Genomic DNA, 16,127 nt, shown 5'->3' with positions numbered 1-16,127 from the left:
CAACCTCCAAGAAACCAGATTACCCGTCACCGAATCACCAGACAATTTACAATGATCAATTCACCAACCCAGTATGACTGAGAGGGAACCGTAACACCGGGAAAATGCACTCATTCCACGAGGAAAATATAAGGAGACTCCTCGAAGCTGTCGCTGGGATTGAACTGTGAACTTCAGAACGGCCGAGCTGCAATGGCGTCTGATATTATCTGTTGTGTTACTGGCGAGTTCCTAGTCTTTCATGTAATGATGTCTGGTTACAAGGACCTTTCCACACACACACACCAGACTATGTAAAGTGTTTAATCCCCGGAGGGCATTGGTGAACGAGATGTTTTGTTTCCACATCTCTGAAAACGTAACCACTCCTTCTCCTCACTCCTTCCCCACACTTTCTCCATCTTCCTATCACACACCACCTCCTCCTGACCCCTGCATTTCATAGCTTCCTTCACATCATTAATAAAATGCTGTAACCTCGAAACATTAAATCTGCTTAACGATCAAGTTTAGGGGAGTTTAAAACGTGCAACACGTTAGTGCCGCGGTCAGCGTTACCCTATTGCAGCGGCAGCGAGCAGGGTTCAACTCCCGCCGCCACCTGTAAGGAGCTCGTAGGCTTTCATCGCGACCCTGTCGGATTCCTCCGGCTGCTCCGTTTTCCTGCCACGTTCCAAAGATGTACGGTTAGTAGCACACAAAATCTGGAGGAACTCTGCAGGTTAGGCAGCATCTCTGGAGAGGAAGTCGATGTGAAGAGTCTCGGCCAGAAGCCTAACTGTTTATCCTTTTCCATGGATGCTGCCTGGCCTGCTGACTTCTTCCAGCATTCTCTCTGCGTTGCTCTGGATTTCCAGCATCTGCAGAATCCCTTGTCTTTAGGGCTAGTGCGCTGTTGTATGTTGGCGTCGGAAGCGTGGCCATATCCTGGGACTGTGTTGGTCGTTAACGCAAAACGACGCATTTTGTTGCATGCGTCGATATGCACGTGACAAATAAAGATATTTATCTTTTACAAAAAATAAATTATTTCAGAGAGAACGGGCGGGGTGGGGGGGGGGGGGTTAGGGATCCGGAATCCGGCACCATGTAAGGAAGAAGGAAACAAAAACGAACTCCACACTTGCAGTTGAAACATAAACGATTTAATGAAACGACTTTCCTTGATTGCACAGGCAGCATCGGTCACTACAGCGATCTCTGACGTGATTCGCGGTTAGAGCTCGTTAATCAGCAATAATTTAGTTTTCAAAAGCCTTGTGCTGTCACTAAAATTTTCTTCACACATAGCCCTGTGGGACAGCTGAACCACGTTGTGGGCGGACAGGGATGCGGGATCAGGGAAACTCCCGCAGGCTCCAGACCAGCAGCAGCAACGCCGGCAGGGCCCGAGTCATGGCGGACAGCCCGAGGGATCCCAGAGGCGGTGAGTGTGACAGAACTGGGAAACAGAAAGAGGCAAGTTCATTTATTTATTTAGAGATCCAGCAGAACCGGCCCTTCCGGCCGAAAAAGCTGCACCACCCAGCAACACACCTATGTAACCCAAGCCAAATCACAGAATTTACAACGACCTACGAACCGGTACGTCTTTGGATTGTGGGAAGACACTGGAGTACTCGGAAGGAGCCCATGCTTTCACGGGGAGGAAGTACACACTCCTGGAATTCGCCCCCAGCGTTAATAGCGTCGCCATAATGGCTGCGCTGCTGCCCTGCTCTGCAGTCAGAGCCCGTTCATCTAAAGACAGCACCGCTCCCCCCCCCCCTTCCTCACTGTTTGCACATACCCCCTCCTGTTCTAGAGGAGCTTTCCCTTCTGCCTGGTCCCCATCTCCAGCACGCCCGTGCGAGCGAGCTCCATATTCACTGGGAATGATGTTCCTCCCTAATTATCTGATGGATATACCAGTTCTTGTCTGAGTTTTTCAATTCTCCACTCTATCCTCTTCTCCCTTCTCCTCACCTGCCCATCAGCTCTTCTCCCTCACCCTCATCACCCTCTTCTCCCTTGGTCCTCTGTCCTCTTCAGTACTTTCCCTTTTCCTCTTGCCACCTCCCATCTTCATACTTGATCACTCTCCCCACCCACCTGGCTTTATCTATCACCTTCCCTTCCGGCATCTGCCCTTCCCCGCACTTTCACCAATTGGAGAGATCCGCTCGACGCCGGCCCCGTCATTCTTCACTGTAGATTTTTGCCTTCTGCATTCCTTAAACCCTGTGCCCGGCGCCCTCCGGCTGAGAAAGGCATTTGCAATGATTCCTGGTATTTGAACATTCAGTGGGGAGAGAAGGCGAGACTCTGCTGCCTTCCCGGTGCCGCTCCGGAACACTCGTACCGCTGGTGGGAGAGATGCACAGGGAAGTCCCGAGAAACATGTGCAGGGGAATGTTGTGGCGGGTGAGGCGGACGGATCCTCGATGCCGGTGCACAGTTTGGTTTGTTCACCAGACCAGAGGAACAAGGTAACTGCCTCCGGCTTTACAGTGAGACTAGTCAGATCTGCCGGACAGGTTCGAGAGGAGGTGACCCACACCCCCAGCCCCCTCCTGGGTTGCAAACGGGACGGAACAGTCAGGCCTCGGCCACGAACTCCCGGATGTTGGGCGGACACTCACCTATCGGCATGGAGGCCTTCATGGTAATTGGCATCCCTAGCGCCTCCTTCAAAGCAGCCCGCTGCTGCTCACTCACTCGGTCCAGCTGAGCCTCAGTCACGGCGGCTGCACCCTCTGGAGAGAGAGTCTTCAGCTGGGACACGCTCAGGGCCTGGCACAGATACTGAGACGTCACTACCAATGTACGTCCGATATACCCACCCCGTCACTGCCCTCACCAACAATCCCCCATCACACCCCGTCTACTCCACCTCTCCCCAACAACTCCCCCTATCACTGCCCGTCTGCTCCAACTCCCTCCAACAAGTCCCCTTGTCACTGCCCGTCTACTCCCCTCTCTCCAACATCCCTCCTCCGTCATTGCCCATTTACTCGACCGCCCTCCAACAAATCCACCCCCGTCGCTGCCCGTCTACTACCTATCCCTCCATCAACCACCCGCCACTTCCTGCCTGTTCCAACTCCCTCCAACAAACCCCAGTCACTGCCCCACTACGCCACCTACAAACAACATCCCCCATCACTACCCGTCTATTCCCCTCCCTCCAAAAACATCCCCCAGTCACTACCCGTCTATTCCCCTCCCTGCAAAAACATTCCCCGTCACTACCCGTCTATTCCACCTCCCTCCAATATCCCTCCACCGTCACTGCCCGTCTATTGTCCTCCCTCCAACAACTCCCCCGTCACATCCTGTCTACTCCAACTGCCTCTAAACTCCCCCTGTCATACCCCGTCTACTCCACCTCCCTCCAACAACTCCCCTCGTCACTGCCTGTCTGCTCCACCTCTCTCCAACATCCTTCCTCCGTCATTGCCCATTTACTCCACCGCCCTCCAACAAATCCACCCCCGGCTGCTCGTCTACTACCCGTCCCTCCAACAACCACCCGCCACTTCCTGTCTGTTCCAACTCCCTCTAACAAACTTCAGTCACTGCCCCTCTACGCCACCTACCAACAACATCCCCAGTCACTACCCGTCTATTCCCCTCCCTCCAACATCCCCCAGTCACTACCCGTCTATTCCCCTCCCTCCAACATCCCCAGTCACTACCCGTCTATTCCCCTCCCTCCAACAACATCCCCAGTCACTACCCGTCTATTCCCCTCCCTCCAACAACATCCCCAGTCACTACCCGTCTATTCCCCTCCCTGCAAAAACATCCCCAGTCACTACCCGTCTATTCCCCTCCCTGCAAAAACATCCCCCGTCACTACCCGTCTACTCCACCTCCCTCCAACAACATCCCCCGTCACTACCCGTCTATTCCCCTCCCTCCAACATTCCCCGTCACTACCCGTCTATTCCCCTTCCTCCAACAACATCCCCCGTCACTACACGTCTGCTCCACCTCATTCCAACAACTCCCACCCCCGCCCCCGTTCACTGGACGGGTGCATTCCGCCAGGTGCAGGGGCCAGGGGTGCTCCTGGCGAGTTTGGGGCACGGTTCAGTGAGGGCATTCGGGTACAGAGTTACTGACGGCTCGGGGTGGGGGGGGGGGCGGGTGCAGACTGGGTTGCAGCTGATGGAAGGAGGAGCAATGCCGGAGTTTATAGAGCGATAGAGGGGACTGAAGTCGATGGAGTGAGTTTTGAGAATTGGGTGAACAGAGGCCAGAAGCCATGAATCTGGACTGGTCGCCCGGAAGCCTAGAGGAGTCAGCATTGCGACCGATTCTTTTCACGTTATACACTCTGTCAACGGTTTCGATGAAGGACTTGGCCATATTAGGAGAATGGGCAAAGAAGTGAAGATGGAATTTAGTGAAGAGAAGTGCATGGTCATGCGCTACAGCAGAACAAAAACAAAGGCAAATGCTATTTTCTAAAGGGGAGAAAGTTTCAAAACTAGTTTGCAAAGGGACTTGGGAGACCCGGTACGGGATTCCGCAAAGGTTTGCTTTCAAATTGAGTCGGTGGTAAGGAACGCAAATGTAATGTTAACATTCATTTCGAGCGGAGTGCTATATAAAATCAAGGATGTAATGTTGAGGATTTATAAGGCATTGGTGAGCGCAATTGGAGTTTTGCGAGCAGTTTTGGGCCCCTTGACTAACAAAGAATGTGTGGCACTGGAGTGGGTCCAAAGGGGGTTCGTGAGAATCATTCTGGGAATGAGAGGGTTAATTTATATGGAGCGTTTGATGACTCTGGGCATAGACTCGCTGAACTCTAGGAGAATGGAAGGCTGGGAATCTCGCGAATATTTAAAAGCCTAGACAGAGTGGATTGGAGAGGATGAATTCTATAGTGGGAGAGTCTAGGATCAGAGGGCAAACCCTCAGAATAGAGGGACGACCATTTCCAACAGAGATAAGAAGGATTTTCTTTAGCCAATTCATTGCCACAGAGGGCTAAGAAGGCCAAGTCATTGGGTGTACTTAAAGCAGAGATTGATAGGTTCTAGATTAATCAGGGCGTCAAAGGTTACAAGGAGAAGGCGGGAGAATTGGGTTGAGAGAGATAATAAATCAGCCACGATCAAAAAGTGGAATGGATCGAATGACCTAATTTTGCTGCTGTGTCTTATGGACTAAGAAGCCTCACACTTGGCAGCGTGTGACCCCAACAGTTCGGCGGGTGGGAACTGGGATCGTCGGCGTCCAGTTCATCCGACACAGGCGCCCACAGTGAACCATTCCGCGGCTAATCCCCTCGGCCGACATATTACCCCGCAGGCACTCACCTTGAACCTGTCGGGTGGGATAAGGCTCACAGCCTGGCTGCAGATGAAGGGCATCACTTTTGGATCCAACTCGCTCAGCTCCTCAGCGCTCGCTCCAGCTGTAGGATATGGCGTTGTATTGATTAGTGGGATGAGGCACTACCTTCTCCTGCTACCTCACTACACACACCGTCCCGCACCAGGGTCTCGGTCAAAGTCCGGTCCTTCGATCCGGGTGTCCCTCACTCTTGGGGGGGGGGGGGGAGTGTAGAGACCTGAGCCTGTTACCCGTTTAACTCGGTGGTCTTGGGGTTCGGATAAATATCGGTTTCATATTATAGCCACAGGGTCGCATTGAGCAGCTCATTATGGTTCTCGCGCACCGCTCCCTCCTCGCCCCCTTCCCTCAACGCGGCGCTCCCTCCTCGCCGCCTCTCCGGCGCTCTGGTGCTTCTTCCTCACCTCGTCTCCCTCCACAGCGCTGCGTCCACGCAGGCCCTACCACAACGCGGCGCTCCCTCCTCGCCCTTCCTTCAACACGGCGCTCCCTCATCCGCCTCTCTCCATCGCCGCGCGCACCTTTCTCAAATCTTCACCTCTAGCGCGAAGCCCCCTCCTCACCGCTCATGATACGCGGTGTTCCTTCCTTTCACGCGGCGCAGTCCTTCCACCTCACCTCGCAGCCCCCGGCGCGTTTCTCTCTCCTCGCCTCCCACGGCACGCTCTCCTCTCTTCCACACCTCCCCCTCAATCTTTCAGCCGCAGCCCCCGGCGCGGCACTCACTCCTCTCCGCCCCAATACAGCACGGCGTTGCCCCCCCCCCCCCCCGCCCCTTCGCAGCTCTTGTCGGTAGTGCTGCGCTCCCTCCTCGCTGTCCCTCCCTTGACACGGTACACTCTCCTCGCACATTCACGGTGCTCCCTCCTCTCCTCTCCACCAGCCCCCTCCCTCAACCTGGCACTCCTTCCTGCCGCCGTCTCTTCAACAGCTTGGCACACCCCCTTCACCACTCATCGATAGCACGGCCCTCTCTTCGCCGCCGTTCCCGGAAGGCGACGCTCCCTCCTCGCCCCCGTTGCAACAGCGTCGCGTTCCATCCTTACAGTCCCTTCCACAGCACGGCACTTCCGCTTTCTCTCCCGCTGTGCTGCTCACCACCTCCCCTTCCGTAACACGCGTTCCCTCCTCATCACCCTCCCACAGCGCGACACTCCTTCCTCACTACCCCTCCCACAGCGCGACACTCCTTCCTCACTACCCCTCCCACAGCGCGACACTCCTTCCTCACTACCCCTCCCACAGCGCGACACTCCTTCCTCACTACCCCTCCCACAGCGCGACACTCCTTCCTCACTACCCCTCCCGCATCACGACGCTCCTTCTACGCAGCCTCTCTCACGCTCTGCAGGAACCGGATTAAACGGTCTGGCTAGGAGTCCGGAGTAGAGCGGGGGATGTTAAGCTTACCAACGATAGCGCCCATCTCCGCCATGTCCTCCGCCTCCCAGCTGGTGATGGGGCCGAAAACATTCACTGCTCTGTCCTTCAGTGCGTCCAGGGTCTCGGGGCCACACGCCTGCTGCCCCAGGCTCCCAGCTGCTACTCTGTTACAGGGGAGGACAACCCCACTGAGCCGCACAGTCTGTCAATGAAGCTCCCTCCTTCCTCCTTCCTCCTTCATACCAAGTACAGTGGCAGGGAAGTGTTCCCACCTCACCCTCCCAGCCTCACCCTCCCACCCTACCCTCCCAGCCTCACCACCACCACCTCACCCTCCCAGCCTCACCACCACCACCTCACCCTCCCAGCCTCACCACCCCCACCTCACCCTCCCAGCCTCACCACCACCACCCCCACGTGATTGTTGAGGCCCGGACAGAGTGTTCCTGGTGTGTGGGTTGAAGAGAGAAAGTGGGAGCAGCAGATGGGCTGAAAGGTGGGAGTAGGCGTGTCTTTTGTGAGCAGAGAAGCTTCGAGAACAGATGTAATGGAGGCTGTGGGAAGTGTGGATAGGGCTCGGCGAGGCAGACGCATAGGGATGGATGTGGAAGTAGCCGGGCGGTGCAGGCAGACGCAGATCGGTGGGGATGTTAGCAGGCAGAACAGGCGGATCGGTATCGGTGGGGTCGCCAACATCTCTCATACCAGAGGAGATCGGTGTGGACGGGATTGGTGCCACCAGCGTCTCTAACAACTGAAGGGATCAGTGAGATTACCAATCTCACATACTTGTGTCCACATTGAGTTGCAATGCAAAAGGCAGACAAAATCGAAAAGGGTGAATACAGGACTTGAGATGCTATATTTGAATGCGCGCCGTATACGGAATAAGGTGCACAGTTACAGATTGGCATCTAAGATGTTGTGGGCATCACTGAATCGTGGCTGAGAGTAAATTAGAGCTGGGACATTAATGTCCAAGGATACACATTGTATCGAAAGGACAGAATGGTAGACAGAGTGGGTGGCGTGACACGGTTAGCAAAATAAAAAAAAGAAATGAAATCATTAGAAAAGTTCCCATAGTGTTCGAATGTGTAAATCGTTGTGGATAGAGCTAAGGAACGATGCTGCCTGGCCTGCTGCGTTCACCAGCAACTTTGATGTGTGTTGCTTGAATTTCCAGCATCTGCAGAATTCCTGTTGTTAGAGCTAAGGAACTGCAAGGTTTTAAAACCTGACAGGAGTTACATACAGACCCCCGAACAGTAGTAAAAATGTGGTCTACAAATTACAACGGGAGGTAGAAATTGCATGACAAAAGGGTAAAGTCATAGAGGATTTCAATATCCCAAAATTGGAAAAATCAGGTTGGTGCTGGATCCCAAGAGAGAATTTGGAGAATGCCTACAAGGTGTCTTTTTAGAGCATCTTGTGGTTGAGCCCACTGATGGATCAGCTATTCTGTATAGGGCCCTATGCAATGAACTGGAATTGATTAGAGAGCCTAAGGTAAACGAACCCTTAGGAGACAGTGATCATAGTATGATCGAATTCACCCTGAAATTTCAGGAGAAGTTAAAGTCAGATGTATAGGTAGTGTAGTGGAATAAAGGGAATTACGGAGGCATGAGAGGGGAGCTGGCCAAAATTGGTTCGAAAAGAACTCGGGCAGGTATGATGACAGAGCAACAATGGTTGGAATTTGTGGGATCAATTCAGAAGGCGCAAGATATATACATCCTAAAGAGGAAGAAGCGTTCTAAAGGCAGCATGCCACAAGCGTGGTTGACAAGAGAACTCTAAGCCAACATAAAAGCCAAACATATGGCATATAACTGAGCAAACATTAGCGAGAAATTAGAGGATTAGGAAGCTTTTAAAAACCAACAGAAGGCAACTAAAAATTCGTAAAGAAGCACAAGATGGAATAGGTAGGTAAGCTAGCCAATAATATTAAAGAGGATACCAAAAGTTCCTTCTAATACATAAAGTGTAAACGAGGGGCGAGAATAGATATCGGACCACTGGAAAATAATACTGCAGAGGTAGTAATAGGGGGACAGGAAATTGCAGATGAACTGAATAACTTCACTGTGGAAGACACTAGCAATATGCTGGAAGTTCCAGAGTGTCAGGGGTAGAAATGGTGAAGTTGCCTTTACGAGGGAGGACAGTCATGGGAAATGAAAACTCTAAAGGTGGATAGGTCAAGTGGAACAGATGGTATACAGCCCAGGGAGCTGAAGGAGGCAAGAGGTTGTGGAGGCATTAGTAAAAATCTTTTAAGAATCAATTGATTCTGGCATGGTTCCGGAGGATTGAAAAATTGCAAATATCACTTCACTCTTCAAAAACGAAGAGACAGAAAAAGAAAATGATAGGCCCATTAGTCTGACCTCAGTGATTGGGAAGATTTTGGAGTCGATTGTTGAGGATGTGGTTTTGAGGTACTTGGAGGCAAATAATAGAATAGGAAAATCTTGCCTGACGAATTCGTTGAAATTCTTTGGAAAAAATGGCAAGTAGGATAGACAAAGGGTAACAGGTGGATGTTGTGTACGCATAATCATAAGGTCTTTCATAAAGTGCTACACATGAGGCTGCTTAACAGGTTAAGAGCCCGTGTTGTTACAGGGAAAATACTATCATCGATAAGGCACTGGCCGTTTGGCAGGAGGTAAAGAGTGGGAATAAAGGAAGCTTTTCTGTTTGGCTGCCGGTAACCAGTGGTGTTCCACATAGGTCTGTCTTACGTTATATATATGAATGACTTGGATGACGGAATTGATGGCGTTGTGGCCAAGTTTCGAGGATACAAAGACGGGTGGAAGGGCGCGTAGCTTGCAGGAAGTAGGGAGTCTATAGTTTGAGCCCCTTATCTAAGGAATGAGGTGCTGACATTGGAGAGGGTTCAAAGGGGGTTGACGAAAATGATTCCTGGATTAAAAGGCTTGTCATATGAAATGCGTTTGATGGCTCTGGACCTCTACTCACTAGAATTCAGAAGAATGGTGGTGATGGTGGTGGTGGGGGGGGGGGGGGGGGCGGGGTTGATCTAATTGAAACCGATCCAATATTGAAAGGCCTCGACAGAGTGGATGTGAAGACGAGAAGAAATTCAGCAAGTGACACGGGTGACCCAGACCCCGATTTTTCAATGGTCGGAGGGAAGACATTGGCAACTGTCCGGCCGGTGTCCTGTTCCCGCGTATGACCTATAGGGAACGGTTGGGATTAAAAAGCTGGTGAAGCGCTAATCCGTCCTACCTGGCACAGGAGGGGTGGGGCTGGGGCGGGAAGGAAAGTGCCGGAGAGGGACGGAAAAGGGAGGGGCAAGGGAGGTGCTAAGTTGCTGAAAGGGGTGAGAGAATCTGGGGAGGAGGGAACGGGCAAAGGAGATCTGGATGAAGGGAAGGGTTGGAGGAGGGTGAGGTGCGAGGAGGATTAGGGGTGTTAGCCTGGTGCAGGGGAAGTTAGAGGAGGTGTGGGAGGTGTCCGGAGTGTTGGCCTGGGGCAAGGGAAGGGAGAGGAGCTGTGGGAGGGGTCCGGAGTGTTGGCCTGGGGTAGGGGGAAGGGAGAGAATCTGTGGGAGTGGTGAGGGTGAACCTATGGACTGAGGAGGACCGGTGTTCTGAGGAAAGGGACGAGCTCGGGGAGGGGTACGTTGTCGGACGTGGAGTGTGGCGGGATAGAGGCCTGGAAGAGTGTAGGAGCTGTGAGAGGAGGAGATGGGGTAAGAGTGAGAGTGTCGGGCCTGTGGATGGGGTGCGGAGGTGTACTGGCTGGATGAGGAGGGGGAGGAGCTGAGAGAGTAGGGAGCGGGGAAGAGGGGGGCGGGGTGACGAGTCCTGGGGGATGGTGTCTCACCTGAATTCTTCCTGCTGTAGCTGTGAGATGAAGGTCGCGTTCATGGCGCAGGCAAAGCTCCCCAGGCCGATGAGCTCGAGGGATCCCAACGAGGCCGCAGTGGTCCCGCTGAGCGCCAGATATCTTTCCACAACAGCCTTCCGCTGTGGTCCACGGGGAACGGGTTAATCAATACCGAAAGAGGGCACAGGGTTATCCCAGCAACTCACCCCTCCCCGTCCCTTACAACACTACGGGTGTACAGTCATGTTTCTCTACTGACCCGATCCCCCTCGCTCTAACCATGGACTCTGACGGACAGCGGAAACCCCCGTCCTTGGGCACTGATCAACTCCGAGACGTTTACATACGAGCTATAATAGCGTCGCGCTAACCGCTACGCTACCATTTCAGTAGTTGAAATGTTCCCCCTCCCACGCCCACAATTCCATCCTAGGAATTTCCGTTCCAGCAGTGTGTACTAATGACTACTCGCCGACTGACAGTGCGTCCGGGTCACTTGTGATATGTGGCTCTCCCTCCACAGAGTGCAATGTCCGATGTCCTCTCCATCAATCAGTCCCCGGCCGCCTCTTCCCTCCCAGACGCACACACCTTTTACCCCTCGTCCACCCACAGCCTAGGGTTCCCTCGGTAAAAGAGTACCCTCTTCCCTCTCACTCCTCCTCGTCTTCAGATTCACTCTCCACACGCCGCCCTTCCACCCACTGACCGTCAGTAACTGCTGCAGGACATGTCTGCGTGGGAGCGCAGCTTAGAGTCGGGAATTACCTGCTCCTGGGTCCAGGTGGGACAGGCCGAGACGGCGGCCAGGGTATCGATGGTGCCCAGGTCCATGGAGCGGAGCTCGCTGGCGGACATCATGGTCAGGATGCAGTTCAGGGCCGCGATGTTGTCAGGGCTGAAACTGGACACTGCGCCCCACGTCTGCAACACGGACACACCCGCTGTGATCCCCCTCTCCACCGCACATCCACCATTACAGTGAGGGAGCGCCGCGGGTGGGAGGAGCTGGGGATCGGGGAGCGCGGAGGGAAAGAAGAAGGGCGCCGGCGCCTTGGACGTGTAGAGGGAATGGAGGTGGGTGCGTGGCCGAGGGAGCACCGAGGCGGTTGTGGAAGGCTGTGGCACGGGGGTGGGGCGCCGAAGAGGGGGAGTAGGAGGGTAAAACACTGCGAAAGCGCCGAAGGGGAGGGGATAGCATCAGAGGTGTAGAGACAGGGAGGACGTGATGGCGCCGGGAGAGCGCCAAGAGGAGATGTTGTCATGGGCACGAGAAAATCGGCAGATGCTGGAAATGCAAACCAACACATACAAAATGCTGTAGGAACTCAGCAGACCAGGCAGCATCTATGGAAAAGGCATATGATGCTGAGGCTTTCTAAGGCACTGGTGAGGCCTCATCTTGAGCGCTGTGAACAGTTTTGGGCAAGACTTTTCATCAGTTGTCATGGGTGCGCCGAGGGGTGAGGAGCGCCGTGGATAGGTGATGCTGACACAGCATCTCCCTGCCTACGCCGGTTTGGACCCCGGGTACCCAGCCCACCGTTACTACCTCAATGGCCTTGTTCTTTAGAGCCAAGCATTGCTCTCGGGAGAAACCGCTGACCGTCCCCAGTATATCGACTGAGTCGGCGAAAGTCTGGGTGGTCATGCACGCCAGCTGACCCGTGCTCCACTGGCTGTTGGCCTCCCCCAGCTCCCGTATTTCCTCGGTGCTCGGCAGCACGGTGCAGGAATCTGCTGAGGCGGAGAAATCAACGGTCAGTGTCGGCTGTGATACAGGCTCCATAGCAGTTGTCTGCAGTCACGTGGCTCCTCCTCCTCCCCCAGCCCCACTTCCCGCCAGCTCCCTCTCTTAGATTACCCCCCCCCACCCCGTTCACTCTCAGTTCTCCTTACTATCGAGCAGGAGGTACCACATTATAATATGCTCTTCGAATGGGATACAGCTTCATCCACTCTCCCCCCGGCCCCAGGGTGTATGTGCACCTTATTAGTTGTTAAATTATTTTGCTAATATTACTTTATGGATTATGTGCGAGTTATTTGTACTGTGTTGTGCATCTTAGTCTGGAGGAACACGGTTTCATTGGTTGGTACACATGTGTGCGGGTGGATGACAATAAACTGAACTTGAACTTGAGGTCACTTCCGTGCCTGCATCACTCGGTACTGTAATGAGCTCCTCGGGCCTACGAAGGGTGCTGGAGAACGTTGGTTCCGGGGTGTTTACAGCACCTGAATTGGTTAATTGTTGTTTAACGATAGTCACCACCATTCGAAGTTCATTGTGTTTTTCTCGAGTGACTAAATCTTTGTAATGTGGTCTCCTGGTGCTTTGTGTTTAAACTTAAGTTTACGCTCACAAGATCGGGAACTTCCATGTTCCTCGTATTATTTAAACGAATGGCCGATTAGCGATCATTGCAGGGTCCTAGTTTTGAGAGTGTTACGTTTCGTCGTGTCGCTCTGGCCAGCCGTCGATGTTCTGTTGTCATTCTTATAAATAAACTCTGGCCGTCGTTTTTCCGTTGGAGTCTTCCCTCCGCGTTGTGTTCCGATATTACCAGCACAGAATGTGACAACTGCCATCAGGTTCCTGGCCGGAAAAAAATCCTAAAACACCTCGGATTGAATTCATTTTTCCCCCCTTTCTCAACTTGAACGAATGTCTTTATGTTTATTCTGTTATTGTTGTGTACCTATAAATTATTTATAATTACTGTGACTGTTTATGTTAACTCATATTTGTTATGATCAAATTCCTGTGTGACAGCATCTGAGGATCTCATCTGGGCCCAACGTATTGATCCAATTACGAAGTAGGTACAGTGGCTGAGGTTGAGGAGATTTGGTATGTCACTGCCGCCACTTGCCCTTTTCAACTCAGCTGTCGTGGAGAGCATTCTCACTGTCTGGTAAGGAAAGCACAGGCTCAGAAAGAGTTGTAAACTCAGCCAGCTCCATCATGGGCACTAGCCTCTCCAGCGTCCAGGACACCTTCAAAAGGCGATGCCTCAAAAGGGCGGCATCCATCATGGAGAGATGTAGAGCCCTCGTCATCCAGAACAAATCCTCTTTCATTGCCTCCATCAGGGAGCCTGAAGACCCACACCAGCTTCTTCCCTTCCACCATTAGATTTCCGAATGGACAACTACCTCACTATTTTTGTTCTGTTTTTACGCTACCTACTTAATATTTAAAAAAAATATTCCTATGATTAGTATAATTTATATATTACACTTTACAGAGGCTGTCACACACAAAAAAAAATCACGACATTCAGTGAAAGTAAACCTGTTTCAAATGCATCTGGCGCAGTTGAACCGCTTGGCTGGTATGTACGTGTGGGGTGGACGGGCCTGCTTCCGTGCAATTTAACGCTGGCGACCTGCAGAGGGCTGTCGAAGCCGAGTCAATGGCAGTGGTTAGTAAGACGGATTTAGCATACAGAGATATGGGGACCTGCTGAAGGTGGACATGTCACCATCGTAATCGTAATGAACGACGGAGCAAGTGGCGGAACACGGGAGGTGTTGATCCCAGACTGCCGGGGAGACAGAGGGGGCAGGGAAACGGGGAGCCTCACCTGCCCGTCTCCTGCGTGAGCTAGCCGCTGCCGCTGTTGACTCCTCCCTGAGGATCTGGAAGATCTTTTTCTCAACGTTAGAGAGGTTGAATCCGGTCAGGAATTCGGTGGAGGTGCCTGTGCTCTGTTTAGGCTGGGAGGCCACGAACTCCGACAGAGCTTCCTTAATATCACTCTGCAACGGGAAAAAAACGCGTCAGATTGTGAAGTAGTGGATTACCTGGGATTTCCTGCCAAGCTCTTTCACCCGAAAAACCCCTCAGCACGGTGACGGCACAGAAAAATCCCTCAAGTAACACCCAATCAGTCCTTGTCCACCTGCACTCTAAGTCAAAAGGTCGCAGGCAGAAGACGACCTTTCGCCCCTCGAACCCTACACTGTTCAGCATGCTCATTGCCGACTCCCTCCTCCCCTTCCACTCAACATTTCAGACTGGACAGCCCGCAACGGGAGGAAGACCGTAAGGCAAAGGAGTAGAATTAGGCCATGCAGCCCATCAAGTCTGCCTCTCCATTCCATCCTGGCTGCTTTTCACCCCTCTCAACCCCACTCTCCTGCCAGATATCACTTCAATTGAAACCATCGCGGGTTAACCACTTCTCCCTTCTGCCTGTTCTGACCTCATTTCAGATTTCCAGCATCTCAATTTTGTCCCTGGTTTTCATGGACATGTTTCCAGTCCGGAGCAGGGAATTTTAAAGGTTTGGGTTTTAGACAATAAGACATAGGAGCAGAATTGGTCTGTTCAGCCCCACCCCCACGGCTGATTTATTATCCCTCTCCACCTAAAATGACTTGGCCTCCACAGCCACCTGTGGCAAAGAATTCGAGAGACTCACCAGACGCTAGCTGAAGAAATCCCTCCTCATCTGTGTTCTAAATGGAAGCCTCTCTATTCAGATTCCGTGACCTCTAGTCCTCGACACTTCCACTATAGGGAACATCCTCTGCACAGACATCTCAATCTGGGCCTTTCAATAATGGGTTTCAATGAGTTTTCCCACCCCACCCCTCCTCCCCATTCTTCTAAACTCCAGCGAGTACAGGCCCAGAGCCAGAGCCATCCAACGCCCCGCATGCATTAACCCTTTCAGTCCTGGTATCATTCTTGTGAAACTCCTCCGGACCTTCTCCAATGCCGGCACGGTTTTTCATCGATAAGGGACCAAAAACTGATCGTAATCCTCCAAGTGCGGCCCGTTTCAATGTGATCACCCTTCAGTCTTCTAAATTTCAGTGAGTACAGGCCTAGGGCTATCAAATGCTCCTCCTAACTTAACCCTTTCAGGAAGAATACGTACACGAGAATTCAATGTACGTATACTGTAATTGGTTTACTTATTTATTATTTTCTTCTATATTATGTATTGCATTGACCTGCTGCTGCTAAGTTAACAAATTTCACGACACATGCGGTGATAGTAAACCTGAGAAGAGCCGACAACTATGCTCCCCAAGCCCACTCCCCATCTCCGAGTTCTGCTGCTTGGTGTTATGGTGTGTCAGTTGACGGAATCGCCCCCTCCCGAGCAGACGCTGAGGACCTGCGCCTGCCACACAGCACTGTTGTCCTTCCCGACGAGCCGCGGGCTAGAAGGTTATGCCGGTCGCTGATCTGAACTTACCGTGTTGGGTAGCTGTAGCACGGTGCGCTCGTCTAGCAGGGTTATCATGGAGCCGAGCGAGGTCACTACCTCCACCGTCCACTGAGATGAAGCTCTGGGAAGGACCAGAAGATAACTATTGGCCGCAGAACAGACAAGAGCGCCTTTCTAAAGAGCTGAGGGCGTCTCACTGTAAGACAGGGCGGGGGACCGACCCTTCCGGCAGAGACGCAGGCTTCATCTAGTTCAAGTCCTGATGGGGGGTAGCGGTGTGTTAAGGAGGGAACTTCGTAGTTAGCTCTACAACTGTGAGGGTAGGGGGTGTAA

The 16,127-nt window shown here is 52.6% G+C and overlaps 1 protein-coding gene across 1 annotated transcript in view; it reads right to left on the bottom strand.

Annotated features, from left to right (window-relative positions):
- Nucleotides 1-1,168: 1,168 nt before the first annotated feature.
- The window catches only part of LOC134337079 (otoancorin-like), a 40,758-nt gene continuing 25,799 nt past the window's right edge, over nt 1,169-16,127 (bottom strand). The window contains exons 10-18 of the mRNA XM_063031888.1: nt 15,822-15,915; nt 14,196-14,370; nt 12,158-12,342; nt 11,374-11,529; nt 10,603-10,745; nt 6,760-6,896; nt 5,313-5,410; nt 2,622-2,772; nt 1,169-1,441 (exon numbers count right to left, since the gene is read on the bottom strand). Of these exons, the coding sequence (XP_062887958.1) occupies nt 1,338-1,441; nt 2,622-2,772; nt 5,313-5,410; nt 6,760-6,896; nt 10,603-10,745; nt 11,374-11,529; nt 12,158-12,342; nt 14,196-14,370; nt 15,822-15,915 (1,243 nt within the window). The 3' untranslated portion in view covers nt 1,169-1,337. The remainder of the gene's footprint in view (nt 1,442-2,621; nt 2,773-5,312; nt 5,411-6,759; nt 6,897-10,602; nt 10,746-11,373; nt 11,530-12,157; nt 12,343-14,195; nt 14,371-15,821; nt 15,916-16,127) is intronic.

This window comes from Mobula hypostoma, chromosome 2, assembly GCF_963921235.1.
Source record: "Mobula hypostoma chromosome 2, sMobHyp1.1, whole genome shotgun sequence".
In the NCBI taxonomy this organism is placed as follows: Eukaryota; Metazoa; Chordata; class Chondrichthyes; order Myliobatiformes; family Myliobatidae; genus Mobula; species Mobula hypostoma.
This window is presented reverse-complemented; position numbering and strand designations above follow the sequence as displayed.